The following is a 15,713-nucleotide window of genomic DNA, read 5'->3' as shown; positions in this document are numbered from 1 at the left end:
ATAACTAAAGTTTGGAGACCCCTGCCTTAAGCCCAGTACTTCTCAACTCTACTATGCCTAGAAATCACCTGGAGATCTTGTTAAAGTGCAGATTCTGGTTTTGTAATGCGGGGTGGTTCTGAGATTCTGAATGTCTAACAACTCCTCGGTGATGCTGATGCAACGTGTTCAAGGACCACTCTTGGAGTCAGAAGGCCCTACACCAGCAGTTTTCAGAGTGTGGTCCCTGGACCACAATGATGAATTCACCATCAGCTGATGAATTCACCACGAGCATTGCCTAAGAACTTGCTAGAAATGCATATTCTCAGGCCCCATCCCATACCTACTGAATCAGAAACTCTGGGGGTGAGGCCCAGAAATCTGTGTTTTAACAAGCTCTCCAGGTAATTCTGGCGCATATTAAAGTTTGGAACCATTGCACTAGGCCATAATGTCTCCTATCACCTTGTTGCCTGTAATTGGCTAAACAAGTGTGGCAGTACTTTATGTTCAAGTCATTACTTTTCACTGGGCTATCTGAACTTTCTACTAGGAATTATCAACATTCCAGTAATTCTTTTCAGACACCCTTAAGATTTGGGAATGACACCGAGATCATGAGGCTCAAATGTGATGTGTAATTAAGGAAGTATTTTCTGAGGCCTCCTTTATTAGGCTCAGCTTGTCTTCCTCTAATTGGTTTAGACTTCCACACCTGGAGCTGGACTAAGAGATGTCCCCTCAAACTTTTTTCTTGGAGTAAAATATCTCCTTTAGCTCACCCCCACTTGCCCACTCTAGGCCCCTATACCAGGTCCTGGATTCCTCAGAACGTAGGTTAATCCCAGGAACTTTTGAATCTGGCCCCCTGTCTGAATGGAAATAACAGGATGGAGCTCCCCAAAGTTCCAGATTCAGCAGCCCTGGTCTTCCCAGCCCCTGCAGTCATGAGCTCTGATGCAGAGATGGCCATTTTTGGAGAAGCAGCTCCCTACCTGTGGAAATCAGAGAAGGAGAGAATCGAGGCTCCAAATCGCCCATTTGATTCTAAGAAAGCTTGCTTTGCAGTGGATGATAAGGAATTTTATGTGAAAGCTATGATCCAGAGCAAGGAAAATGACAAAGTCACAGTCGAGACCCTCGACAACCGGGTAAGTGTTGATCTCAGATGTCCTTGCTAACATGGGCATCCCCCTTTGCCTTTGGAGTAGAATAGTAGAAATTGCATACTGGCCCATAGGAATCTGAAGATAGAACAAGACTCACATTGATCTACTCTGAGTGAAGTCGCAGGTAAAAACTGCCATGGCACATACCTTTCCTCTGGCTCTTTCCTTGGGCTTTGAGAGTTTTTATGATGTTTGCTTTGGAGAAAGGGGAAGGTGGTGGTGGAAGAATTTGGACTGTTTAAGGGAGAGATTGATACAGATTGCTGCTGGATGGGCGAATATACCAAATAGAACTCTCTAGGCTGCAGAGTGACTTACAGAGGGAGCTCCAGAGGCAATGCCTAATTTAATGCAGAGAATTACAGAGCACAATTCAATTCAATCCTTACTGGACACACACCATGTCTAGGTCACAGTGTCTATCACTCTGCAAATATGAGCAAATCTCAGTCCCGCTTCCCCAAAGTTTATCATCTAGTGTAGGAATCAAGAGTACATGGTGGGTATGGGGACTTCCCTGGTGGCACAGAGGTTAAGAATCCGCCTGCCGATGCAGGGGACACGGGGTCAATCCCCGGTCCCAGAAGATCCCACATGCCGCGGAGCAACTAAGCCCGTGTGCCACAACTACTGAGCCTGCACTCTAGAGCCTACGAGCCACAACTACTCAGCCCGTGCACCACAACTACTGAAGCCCGTGTGCCTAAAGCCTGTGCTCTGCAACAAAAGAAGCCATGACAATGAGAAGACCGTGCACCGCAACGAAGAGTAGCCCCCACTCGCCACAACTAGAGAAAAGCCCGTGTGCAGTAAGGAAGACCGAACGCAGCCAAAAATAAATAAATAAAATAATTTTTTAAAAAAAGAGTACATGGTAGGTATGAATCGCAGTTCACAAATTCAAGCATACAAGACAGATGATGATGACGATGATGATGATGATGATTGTTATTATTAAACTTAACCTCTGGTGTCAGCTTCTTTTCACAGGGCCGGAAATAAATTTTCTGGAGTTACTACTGGGGTCTCCTCCCCAGAGCCATGCCACATTTTCAGTAATACCACATGGGGTGTCACTGCCCCCCTGAAGGATTGCTAAGAAACAAGCCCCAGTTTCTTTTCTTTTTTTTTTTTTTTTTTTGGAAAAGATTTTTTTATTCAGTGTTTAAGTAAGATTAAAAACTACAAGATTTTGTTTGCAGCTGATGAGCAAGAAGAGAAAAGTTAAACCCAAATTATCATCTGATTGGCTAGTTAAAACGCTCTGACTCAAGATCAAATTATTCAGTGACACACCAGTTACTTTGTGTGGGCTGAGGAGTTCTGGAGCAAAACAGCCCTAAACAAAACATATCATCTGAGAGCACAGGGCTAATGGGCATATGAAATACTAAACAAGAAAGCTGATAAAGGGAGGCTGTCGCAGACCTTTTGCTATTTTAGGCTTCTAGCAGTTGCTTACCATATACAAGGACCTAGCAGCCAGTTATTTTATCTCTTGACTTATCTGAGGTTAAACAACTTTAACCCACTAAGCAGGAATAAAGAGACACTTTGTAGATGAGTTGGAAAACATAAAGCAGTCCCACTTCTCCAGTAGAATTTTAGTTGAATTAAATCATAAGAAAAACAATGATTACTGCACATATTGTACTTGTCACACTGCATCTGTTGAGTAGAATTTCCATTCCAAGTGTTGTTTTCATCTTCACCATCGTCTTGAGTCCTCAATCTATATATCTTGCCCTCCTTTTTCAAGTCTTCCCCCCGTTTCTCCAGCACTCTTTTTCTGACTGGTTCCCTTTTTTCTGAGTTGCTAGAGGATGCAAGGTTTGAGGATTCCAATGATGCTGCTCTCACCGAGGTCTGTGCAGGAGGAGGATTACCAAATAAGAAGTTGCTAATCAATCTCCAGATGGCAAGGAATGGGTAAAGTACTGTCCCCAAGAATGTCCAAAAGTCGCCACTGGAAGAATGTACCATGGATGTAGTTGGTCTTCCTGCTGACAACAGTACCACTGAAGCACTTGGGGCAAGTTCCAAATCCAGTAATTTCTTTTTATAATCTTCTTTGGTAAATTCCCTCCTGGGAAACATTGTCGCTAATGAAAAATTACCGTAAGTGTTGCCAACAGTCTGTGCAGCAAACTGCCTTGCTGCTTCTAGAGGAGCATCAGAAGGGAACTGATTTGTGAAGGAAGAACCATCAGGAAGACGGAATTGAATTCTCGCAACACTGCTTCCTTCTGTTGCGGAAGAGTCTCTCTTGACTTCCATTTCTGCCTGTTTGGCCAGCAGGGCTGCAGCTTTAGCAGCTTCTACTTCTTCCTTTGTCTTTGCAAAACGAGCAGCTCTCTCTGCACGGTCCAGTGCAATCTTCTGTTTTATACGCTCTCGAGCTGCCCTATCTTCTGCCTTTTCTCTGTTCCTTTCCTCTAACACTCTTTTTGTTAATTCTTCTTCTTGCTTTCTTTTATAATCCAACATTTCTTTTCCAGTTTTCCTCCTGTCAATTTCCTCCTTAATCTCTCTCTGTTCTTCCTCTTTCCTTTTCTCTTCTCTCTTTTCTTCAAGTTTTTTGGTTAGTCTTTCCACTCTGACGGTGAGCTCCTCTGTAGGTCTCTGATTTGAACATCCACCAGGCTCTGGAGACACAGTGGCCTGGCCTGAAATTTCTCCTCCTGTTGCAGAATCTGACTTTGTATCAGAAGTGGGTGGTGTCTCACAGAGCTCTACATTTCTGGACTGACAGTTTTCAGAAGTGTTGTTCTGATCAAATGAGGTGGATGGAGTAGAGACTGAACTTTCTCACTGGCCACTATTTGCCACTGATATTTCACCTTTTAACGAGTGCATCTGCCGGACTTTGTGGATTCTGCTAACAAGTTCATCTGCAGGAACACCTCCTGCTATTACTTCCAAGGGAATTCCACTGTCTCCAATAAAGAAACTGGATGGAACACACACTACAGGATAGATCTGTGAAAACTGTAGGCAGGCTTCACTTTTGGTATCGATTTTCACAGCAACAAAACTGTTGGAAGATGCTTCTGTCACTTTCTCATCTTCCCAACTTGCAGCCATCCGTGTAGCCTGTTCATCATCACCTGCCACGAACACCACGCAGACCGCGCCGCTCCTCTTGGCCGACGCGATGGCGGCCGGAATGGCGCCCCGGAACCACAGCATCGCTGCCCTCGGGCACAGGCGCTCGCTCGGCGTGTTGCCGCCTCGGTCCCGGAGCCGGCCCCGCCTTCTCTGTCTTTGGGCCCCCGCGGACCGCCTCCGGCTCCGCACCGGCGCGCGGGCCCATCAGCGGCTCCCAGGACGCATGAAGCACGCAGGCCGCGGCGCGCCCCGCGACGCATGACGCCACGCGTCGCCATTGGCAGCGCGCCCCCGTCCTTTGTCTCGTTGGCAAGTCGGTGCGTGCGGGAGCCCGGGAGACCGCAGGCCCTGCAGTCCCAGAAGTGGAAGGAGCGCCCCAGTTTCTGAACCTTCAGGACACACAGATTTTTCCATCTTCCTTATGCTATTTTGGATGTCCCTCTCTCTCTAGTTTAGGGCGGTGGGGCAGAAGGGCTTCCTTTCCTCAAGAGATTTGGTCTATATCAACAAATCTCCTCCCTTTTATCTTTTTGGTAAAACCCTCAAAGCTCTTCTGAGGATTCGGGCTTTTGGAAAACAAACGCTAGAAAGGCTTACAGGCTCTCTCGCTTTTATGCCCTATTTTCTACCTTTCCTGAGTAATGGAGTGCCAGTTGTATGCTTAAAGGGGAGGGAAAACAGAGAGGGGAAAATTAGGTAATAGTCTCAAAATACTGTTCAGGCATGGACCATGCTTCAAGTCCAAATGTTTTAACTATTAGGGCAGCGGTGCAAGGAATTCTGGAAGCCTTGAAAAGACAGGGGAGAGCAGAAACAGGTCATGGAAGAGGTGGCACTTCAGAAGAGCTTTGAAGGTTGCTAGATGTAATTTCAATGTAGATATATTCCAGACAAAGGGACCCACATGAGCAGAGGTATTGAGGTGGAGATTTACAGAATACACTGGAAGAGTTTTTTCCAATCTTCCAAGCTTGATCTCATTGCAGCACTCATAGCAAATGGGGTAAACAGAGGCAAGCTGCTGTGGCCTTGGCCATCCTGAGTTCCACCTGGCCACCCTGAGGCTGAAGGGCTCTATAACTTTGCACACCTGTAACCCTCTTCTGGCACACAGAATAGCATGCTGACTTGGGGGCATCAGACCAGAATTGGTTATACAGTTTGACCAGTCTTAGATTTATCAAGAACAGTTATTTACAGATCATCTCTGGACACAGAAATGATCCATAAAGTTAACCACGGTAATGGGGTAATCTCACCACAATATCTCACCATTTTCACCCCACTGGTAGGTCACCACATCGGCTCTCCCACTCATCATGTGATTTTCCTCTCAATATCCAGACACTCACTCTGAACAGTGACCAAGTCTTCCCCATGAACCCTCCCAAATTTGACAAGATCGAGGACATGGCCATGATGACCCACCTACACGAGCCAGGAGTGCTGTACAACCTCAAAGAGCGTTACGCAGCCTGGATGATCTACACGAGTACCCTTCAACCTCTCTTTATTCCATTTCCTTCTCTTAGTAAAGTCAAGATCCATAGGTTGAATTTTGATTTTCTCAGACCTACTCAGGCCTCTTCTGTGTCACCGTCAACCCCTACCAGTGGCTGCTGGTGTACAACCCTGAGGTGGTGACGGCCTACAGAGGCAAAAAGCACCAGGAGGCCCCGCCCCGCATCTTCTCCATCTCTGACAACGCCTATCAGTTCATGATGACTGGTGAGTAATTTCTTTAATCCATATTTTAAAAAATAGTTTTAGTGAAGTATTCAAGTCCTTTAACTGCACTGGTTCTTAGTTAATTACTCGAGCCCTTCACAGGCTTTGGTCATCCAAACGGTGCAATGACCAAAGTGACCTCAGTACATTCAGAGGATGTCAGGATGGAAAGCCAGGGGCGCAGTATCTTCCATTACCAGTCACGGTTCTTAAGCCAGAGCTTGGGACTGAAGCCACACTAAGTACATGCTTCTCTGGGGGTGGATGTGAAGCACAAGGAGATGCGCTGCCCCCAACTCCAAAGAAACCCCCAACAGGAGCACACTTGGAAGAGAGACTATATTAGTAGCCACTTAGGAATGCAAAGTTGGAGAAATGGGCACAGCAACTTCCCTTCACCTGTTTTCTCAGGCTCCCTCTTTCTCCTCCTTAAATTTCCAGAATAGCAGATGAAATAGCAGAGATGTGGTAATACTGTCACCCTTGTCATGCCTAACATCACTTCGGTCTGTTCCACTTTCACCTGATTTGACTTGGTGCAGAGAGAAGAAGTAGAAGCAAGCATCTGAGATCTGAAGATGCTTAAAAGTCATCCAGGACAATGTTGCCCAAACTTCAGCCATTCCAATGTCACATTCGCAATCCTGGCCATTTCTGCATATTTAAAATCTTTCCTTATAGTGACTGAAGTTCCGTCCATTTCAAAAAGGAAGAATAGGGAATTCCCTGGCGGTCCAATGGTTAAGACTCTGTGCTTCCACTGCAGGGGACACGGATTCGATACCTGGTCAGGGAACTAAGATCCCACATGCCACGTGGCGTGGCCAAAAATAAAAACAAAATAGGAACCGAACAAATCTGCCCTTTGATCTGGAGGAAAACTATTTTTTAAAAAAAGGAAGAATAATATCACTATTAGTATTAGTTTCTTAGGACTGCCGTAACCAAGTACTACACACTGGGTGGCCTAAGCAACAGAAATGCATTGTGTCACAGCTCTGGAGCCTGGAAGTCTGAGATCAAGGTGTCAGCAGGGTTGGTTCCCTCTGAGGGCCGAGAGGGAGAATGTGGTCCAGGCCACTCTCCCAGCTTCCGGTGGTTTGCTGGCCATCCTTGCCATCCCTTGGCTTATAGAATCATCACCTTGATCTGCACTTTCATCTTCACATTGTGTTCTCATCTGTCTCCAAATTTCTCTTTTTATAAGGACACCAGTCATATTGGATTAGGGGCCCACCTACTCCAGTATGACCTCATCTTCACTAATTACATCTGCAATGACCCTATTTCCAAATAAGGTCACATTTTGAGGTACTGGGGGTTAGTTAGGGCCTCAACATATTAGTTTGTTGGGGGGAACACAATTCAACCTATAACACTCTTGTAAATGGAAAACCACGGTCACTGTCCACAAGTAGAAAGTAAAGGTGAAAGAAAAAGGCAATGACAACAAATCAGTGTCCATAAATTCTAATTAGAAGCTGTGGTTTCTTTCAAGTTCTAAGTCTGAGACTTGCTCTCTTTTTTGAAAAGGGAGATAAGAAAGCGCTATTGAGGAGGTAAAGATCTGTGAACACGAATAACTTCCACACTGTGGGACTCACTGTTCACTTCCCATGCTGCCCACGTTACACATCCAGCATTTGGGAAATCTGCACAAATTGTCTCCAAGAAGATTCGACATGCCCAAATCATCACACCACTAGTTAATGGCAAATCCAGAACTAGAACTCATGGGCTCTGTCTACCCCCAATGTTGCCTGATTTGTATATCCTGCCTGTATGTTGTTTATTTATTCTGTCCTGCTTCCTTCTGCATTTCTAGATCGAGACAACCAGTCCGTCCTCATCGCGTCAGTAACCTGTGTTGTTGCCATGATGACTTGGAAGGGGCTGTCCATTCCTTCTGCTCTCCTTTAGCTCACTTACTTTTTTAAAAAAATTTATTTTATTGAAGTATACTTGATTTACAATGTTGTATTAATGTCTGCTGTACAGCAAAGTGATTCAGTTATACATATATATTCCTTTTCATATTCTTTTCCATTTTGTTTTATCACAAGGTATTGAATATAGTTCCCTGTGCAATGCAGTAGGACCTTGTTGGTTATGCATTCTATATCTAATAGTTTGCATCTACTCATCCCAAACTCTCAATCCATTTGTCCTCCATTCCCCCTTTCCTTGGTCCCCTTGGCAATTACAAGTCTGTTCTCTATGTCTGTGTATCTCACTTTATTTTATTTTATTTTACTTTATTATATTTTATTTATTTTTGGGTGTGTCGGGTCTTAGTTGCAGCACTCGGGATCTTTTGTTGGGGCGCGTGGGCTCTTTGCTGTGGTGTACAGGCTTCTCTCTAGTTGTGGCGGGCGGGTTTTCTCTTCTCTAGTTGTGGCACGCAGGCTCCAGAGTGCGTGGGCTCTGTAGTTGTGGCACGCAGGCACCAGAGCACGTGGGCTCTGTAGTTTGTGGCACGTGGGCTCTAATTGAGGTGCGCAAGCTCAGTAGTTATGGCGTGCGGGCTCGGTTGCCCCGCGGCATGTGGGATCTTATTTCCCTGACCAGGGATTGAACCCGCGTCCCTTGCATTGCAAGGCGGGTTCTTTACCACTGGACCACCAGGGAAGTCCCTCTCACTTACTTTTAAATCAACAGCGGAGAATCCGGGGCTGGGAAGACAGTGAACACCAAGCGTGTGATCCAGCACTTTGCAGCAATTGCGGTCACTGGGGAGAAGAGGAAGGAGCAGCGGCCGGGCAAGATGCAGGTGAGCAGCTTCCTGCACCTGGAAGGCTTGCTGGAATGAGTATAACTGAAACCCCAGGTGAGCCCCAAGTGTCTGCAGGGCTTTGTGCACAGCACGAGGTCCTGCCCCAGGGGGTGTTTACGGGGCAAGGCAGGAAATGGCTCCACCTTGTGGACTCGGGCTCTAGCACCAGCTCCATCAGCAACAGCCGAGTGACCTTGAACAACTCCACATCCTCCTTTGGAGAAGGAATGGTTTAGGCCAGTGGTTCTCAAACTGGAGTGCACGTCAGAATCACCAGGAGGGTTCGTTAACAACGGATTGCTGGTCCCCAGGCCCAGAATTTCTGACTGAAATTCCTGTCTCACATTCAAAATCCTGGCATGTTGCATTTCTGTCATGTTCCCATTGTTCATGCCCTGTCCAGGGATCACACTTTGAGAACCACTGGGCTGGACAGTAGTTTCCAAACAGCTCTGAAGTCAGAAAGGCAAGCAATCATGTGGGGAAGGGGGAAAGGTGAAAACTCTGCTTTCTATAAGTGGATTTCTACGTAATAATTCTCACAAAATATTTTATGCAACTTAAACATTTTTTTTGAGAACCACTGTTTCTATCATATGGGTCACTTTCATTGCTCACAGTCTGTTTCTACTTCTGAACCCGAATATCTGTATAAATGGGTCCTGGTGCATGCAGGAACAGAGGTCTATATTTTACAAATCCATAATTTATGATAAAATGTTATCAGAGAAGAAAGGCCTTCTGGGAGATTGAGAGGTAGCGGGTAGGGCTCCAACCTGGAATCTGGTGTGGCCAGAAGCCACTTTGATGCTGTGCTAAGACTCCTTCTACGATGGGACCTTGAAGCCTCCTTGGGTGGGGTGGGGATGGGCCTGTGGGTACTCAGCACAACTGTACCTGCCACCAGCCTGAGCTGGGCGACATCTCTCCCTGGGACCTTCCCAGAGCATCCACACTTTTGAGTCACTGGGAAGTTACTTCGGAAGACGTCCAAAGTCCTCTCTTTTCCTCTTCTCACTTATTATTAGGGAACCCTGGAAGACCAGATCATCCAGGCCAACCCCCTCCTGGAGGCCTTTGGAAATGTCAAGACCGTGAGGAATGACAACTCCTTGAGATTCGTTAAGACTCAGTCCAATTGTCAATGACCCCCAGAAAGAAAACCCTCTCCTCCAATGCTGAATATGAAAAATGGCCACATAAACTAGGATATACCTGGCCTTAGTCTACCCCCAAGCGCTTCAGATCAAGCTGCCCAACCGGGATATTCTGATAACCCTTCAAAGAACATTTTGTCTTATTCCCAGCCGAAGGAAGATTTAGCTGTCCTTCCCTAACTAATCAGCATCACCTCAGAGCCTCCTGAAGTCACAAGGATTCAAGATTCAAATTCCACAAGTACAAAATGACTTCTCTATGCTAAAATTGGTCTCTTCAGGTGGAAGCATTTTAAAATACATAAGTCCATTGAACAGTATCCACTGACTTATTAGCCATGAAAACCTTAGTGTGAAGTTAGTTAGCAGATCTGACCTTCTCCAAGTCAGGAGGTGCTGGGAGGAGGGAAAACCTGGTGGAGGCAGCAGAGCTCAAAAATTGGGAAGAAGTTGATACTGAAGATACTGAAGGATATGTCCCATCCTTCAATGTTTCACTTAGGATTAGCTCAACCAAAGAGGCATTTACTTCCGACACTGGCAAATAAACAAGTATCCAGTCTCCTATCTAATTTCACTGGCCAGTAGAGCAAGTACCCAGAGGCACTTGCATTCAGCAGCTAGAACTCCTGAAGAGCGAACACATAATTCACATAAACCTACACTGGTCCTTCATTAACTCTTCTTAGGCTTCATTCAGAGAATACTGAGAATACTACTGAGTATGTACTACATTCCAGGGTCTGTGGGTGAACAGGCAAGGCAATATTTTTGCCCTCCAATTGGCTCACAGAGTGGTAGCGACCAATTAAGCAGATGATGTAAGAAGGGAGTATACACACACACATATATACTATATATAATTTCACCCCTCACTCCCCAAGATTGGGGGAACCCAAGTGCTGAGTGGGTCTTTGGGGAGCCAGGAGGCCTGGCCTGGGGGCTAGGTTTGCATGTAGTAAGTAGTAAGGAAAACTGAGGCAAGAAATCTCAGAAGTAACATCCAGAGGCAAAAAAGAAGTCAGATAGTCCAACCAGGTTATCAGTTCAGAGGTGTTACAAAGAGTTTGAGCAGGATAAAGACCAAGGAGACAGTCAGGTGTGAGGTGGTCCCAAACAGAGACTTGAGAGGGAGCCTGCAGGCATCCCCAGAGCTGTGGGAACAGGGCCAGGTGCTTTGGGCAGAGCTACCTGAGTCTTGGCTGAGCCGGCGTGGGGACCAGATGCCAAGCAAACAGAGAGGAGGAAGGTCCTCATGCTTCTGGCATCACCTCCTCCGTGAGCCTACACAGCCCACCCATCCTCAGTAGTACCTAACAGAAGCTGGCTACAGTACCATAGAAAGAAAATAACTGTGTTTTTCAATCTGTCTTTGGACAGGGGACGTTCATTCGCATTCACTTTGGAGCCACAGGAAAGCTGGTGTCAGCGGACATTGAAACCTGTGAGTCCAAACACTCTATCTGGCACCTTGGCTTTGGCCACAGAGGCATCTCCTGGGGACCCTAAAATCACATCGTTTTTTGTTATCTTAGATCTCTTAGAAAAATCCAGGGTGGCATTTCAGTTATCCCGTGAGAGAGGCTATTATATTTTTTACCAAATCATGTCAAACAAGAAGCCGGAACTTATGGGTAAGTTCCTTGGTTATCATTCTCATCTTCCAAATCGATCACATTGGAAAAAAACTCAGAGTCAGTTGTGCATAAGATGCTAAAGGGATCCTTCTGCTTCACAGACCTGCTTCTCATTTCAACCAACCCCTTTGACTTCCCCTTTGTGAGCCAAGGAGAGGTCACCGTGGCCAGTATTGATGACAGTGAGGAACTGTTGGCCACTGATGTAAGTATTTTGTGTGTTTATTTACTTACGTAAGGAATTGTTGAATTTATGAACTGAGAGGTACCCATGATCTCAGGAGGAAGCTGGGATGCAGGGATGCTCAGTGATTAGACCCAAGAGCTCAGAGAATTAGTACAGATCACACCCCTCCCCCACTTGGTTCCATTTCAGAAGATTCCAGGAAATGGGAATACAGAAAGTTCTCCAAAATAGGCCTTCAGTTCCATTCTCCAGCTTTTTAGAGTAAATGTTTGCATGGATAAGGTCTTTAAAGTTTTTGTTGGAAGTTTTCAGGGTACAAAACCATCTACATGGTTCTTTTAAGAAAATCTAGAAAATACAGAAAAGTCTAAAGCAGGAGAAAAACAGTCCCGCTCTGCAGCAGCCGTTCCATTCCTCCGGTTACCTGCCACCTCCGGCTCACAGTAGGCACCCACCTCCTCAATACACCTGTCAGGCCTCTGGCCTTTAGCTTTGGGGAGTATCTCCAGGGTCAATAACCATAATATTAACTAAGTGCATTGAGCACTCACGCATGCTAGGAACTGAGAAAAGAGCTTTGCCTCAACAAAACCTCTGGGATCAGCACCACTGCTACCCCTGTTTCATAAAGGTAGAAGCTGAGTCTTAGAAAAATAACACACGATTTGCACGAAGACAGTTTGTAAACGACAGTCTGAACCCAGATTTGCCCAACCCCAGAACTTGCATTTTTAACCCTAACCCTAACCCCTAACCCTAACCCTAAACCCTAAACCCTAACCCTAAACCCTAAACCCTAACCCTAAACCCTAACCCTAACACTAAACCCTAACCCTAACCCTAACAACCCTAACCTTAACCCTAACCCGAACCCTAACCCTAACCCTCTAACCCTAACCCTAACCCTAAACCCTAACCCTAACCCTAACAACCCTAACCTTAACACTAACCCGAACCCTAACCCTAACCCTCTAACCCTAACCCTAACCCTAAACCCTAAACCCTAACCCTAACCCTAAACCCTAAACCCTAACCCTAAACCCTAATCCTAAACCCTAAACCCTAACCCTAACTCTAACCCTAACGACCCTGACCCTGACCCTGACCCTGGCCCTGGCCCTAACCCTAACCCTAACCTCATAGTGTTGCTGACCCTTCCATTGATATAATTGTATGTAATTGAACTTATTCAATATATCTATTAAACATCTGCCCTCTGCCCAACACCCTCCCAGGTGTTGGAAATGCAATGAAAATACTCCATAAGGTGCGCACCTGGTGGGCACATTGTTAACAAAAGGCTTTTACATTTTCACCAGTAGTTTCTCCTTAAGGTCATCACTTGCCAATTAATGACCATGCTGTTTAGGAAGCTCATTAAACACCCAGGAGTCACGGTTCCCTGCAGGCTCTCCCGTTCTCCCTCGGGCACTCTTCCACCCTCTCTAGGTTTCAGTTTCCAGGAACTCGAGCCTATTGAGAGAGTGCGGAAATAGCTAATCTGGTTTTTGGATGATAGACCATAAACCAGATTTAAAGAAAAATATGTCATTGCTGGTTTTCATTCAAACAGACAGGTATAATGAAGGAAGGAACCCCTCTGGCCCTCCAGGAGTTGCCTGGGAACCTAGTCTGTGAAATACTTATACATCAAGAGATGGCTCTGAGCTGGAATTCTACAAAAGAAGAGTAGAGCAACCCAGTACAGCTTTATACCCCCTCAGCCGCAGGAGGAGAATGGCTGCAGGCTACTGAAAGCCAGCAGCATTGACAAATTAACTCCCCCCAGCCTTTGCCAAACTACAGTGGTACCTCTGAGTTCTCTGTTTCCTTCTCTATTCTGACTCTTTTCTCAATAAATCCACATTTCTTAATATAGTGTCACAGTGGAAGCAAAACAGACCTTCAATTTTCAGACCTCAATTTATAAAGCAAAGGTTCTAGGGGTTTTGTTTTTAAATTAAAGGACCACATAATTTGAAAATTGTACAGGTTCTAATTCTTCAGTTCCAAGACACCAAACACACTGCATGCGGTCCCCATGGAAAGGCCCCTCTCAGCAGAAGCGCCACCGATTCCACAATGAAAGGGCAGCAAGGTGCCCTTCTCCCTTCTCTGCTGCCTGGATGGCCCCCATGTTTTTCAATCCATGCCCCCTGGCAAGTTTCTAAGGTGCAATTCTGAGACCCTTCCCTTTCCCATCCCAGCAGGTGTCCAAGGGCCGGCCCGGGCTGGAGACGTGCAGGAAGCAGAGCTGGGCCAGCTGGCCAGAGTGGGGTTTGGGGGTTCTCAGCAGGAGAAATCACCATGCAGGATAAATCCCTTGGCCTTGCCATAAGCCAAGGGCAAGTCTCTCAGGGCTACGGGCCCTCTCAGGTTCTCCTTGCAGATACCTCGCATGGGGCACTTGGCTACTTGGGAAAACCGCGCGGGAGTGAGCTTTACACCAGCAGATGTTTTGTAAAATTGAACGGGGTAGGCTCGGGCCTGTCCTCAAAGCCTCTACTCAAAGGCGAGCCCTTCCTGCGGCCGCCAGGTTAGGGGGCTCCGCGACTGTGCCGAACAGCTCTGGTGTGAGTTGTGGTTCCCTCCTCCACCCACCCCCACGAGCCCCCGTCCCCTTACCTGAGGCCCGCGGCCCTCCGCTCCGCGCTTGGATGCCGCTGGGGTGCCAAAGACCCACGGGAGGGGTCGTTCCCGGCCGGCGCCGCATCCGCGCGGCACAGCACGGTCTCGGCACTCCGGGCACGGGCGCCTGGGGCCGGGCGTCCCCTCTCCTGTGAGCGCGAGGCAGGAAGCGGCGCCCCTGCGAGGCCGCTAGCGATGCCCCGGTGCGCGGGCCCCTGCGGCGCGGAGACCGCTCCAGGCTGGACTCAGCGAGGCCAAGGCCGCCAGGACGAGCGCTTGCCGGGACCCGGCTCGGGCGGCGGAGCTGCAGGCCCCCACAAACAACCCAGTTTTTTAAATGGAAAAAGGACTTGAAAAGACCCTTCTCCAGATAAGACATACAAATGGTCAACAAACACCTGAAGAGATGTTAAACATCGTTAGTCACGATGGAAATGCACATTAATACCACAACGCCATACCCCTCCACAAACACTAGAAGGCCTATAATCAAGAGAATTAAAAATAACAAATTTTGGCAAAAATGTAGAGACATTGATACAGAGTTTCCCATGGGGAAAATGAATCGGTCCAGGAGATGGATGGTGAGAATATTTGTACAACAATGTGAATGTAGTTAATGCCACAGAACTGTATACTCAAAATGGTTTAAATGGTAAATGTTACTTTTAATCACAATGAAAAGAATGAATGAAGCACTGATGATACATGTTAGAACATGGATGAACACTGAAAACATTCTAAGTCAAAGAGCTCATGCAGAAAAGGTCACCCAGGTCATACTTAGCTCGTGTGTTTTAAATCCATAAAGGTTTTGAAAATGAGGGAAAGTCTCAGTAATGGTTTCAGAAAAAGAAAACTGGGTCAGAATGGGAAAAGACATTTCCATAGAGTTGCGGAGATGGTGAATGTTGAAGTGGGCCCGTGGATAGGATTATAAGGTAGAACCATAAAATTTCGTCTTTGGGTCTTTATGTTCTGGTTCCCTGGGAGAGGACCCCAGTATTGCATAAAACACACTGGAGTAGTTTATGTGAGGTGGTGTATTTTGTACTGCTACTTATAGTTTTTTTATACACTTGAAATTACTGGGGAGTACATTACTTTTCAAAAGAACCAGGTCAAAACCATGCCCAAAAAAAGCAGAGAAGACATCCAACTTCATAATAGAGGCCAAGCCTTAACCAGATGCGGTTCACCTAAAGTGGTGACGCTCATCATTCTTGTAGGGTCCACGCGTTATTAACAGGCACCATGGGAAGGTTATATTAGGAGCCACTGTGTCTTGGGTGCTGTGGATGACCTGGCTGTAGTAGAAACAGTGGGATTTCTGAATTCTAGTCT

General features: G+C 46.5%; 1 protein-coding gene and 1 pseudogene across 1 annotated transcript; one reads left to right on the top strand and one right to left on the bottom strand.

Moving 5' to 3' along the window:
- The first annotated feature begins 929 nt into the window (after window positions 1-929).
- On the top strand, window positions 930-13,237 carry LOC132358156 (myosin-13-like). The gene is made up of 10 exons (XM_059912002.1): window positions 930-1,133; window positions 5,604-5,747; window positions 5,831-5,987; window positions 7,813-7,840; window positions 8,646-8,757; window positions 9,789-9,881; window positions 11,298-11,361; window positions 11,453-11,551; window positions 11,656-11,763; window positions 13,191-13,237. Exons 1-10 carry the CDS (start codon window positions 930-932, stop codon window positions 13,235-13,237), a joined length of 1,056 nt encoding a protein of 351 aa, XP_059767985.1.
- On the bottom strand, window positions 2,400-4,340 carry LOC132358160 (UBX domain-containing protein 4-like; annotated as a pseudogene).
- Window positions 13,238-15,713: the final 2,476 nt, after the last annotated feature.

This window comes from Balaenoptera ricei, assembly GCF_028023285.1.
Source record: "Balaenoptera ricei isolate mBalRic1 chromosome 2 unlocalized genomic scaffold, mBalRic1.hap2 SUPER_2_unloc_1, whole genome shotgun sequence".
NCBI lineage: Eukaryota > Metazoa > Chordata > Mammalia > Artiodactyla > Balaenopteridae > Balaenoptera > Balaenoptera ricei.
This window is presented reverse-complemented; position numbering and strand designations above follow the sequence as displayed.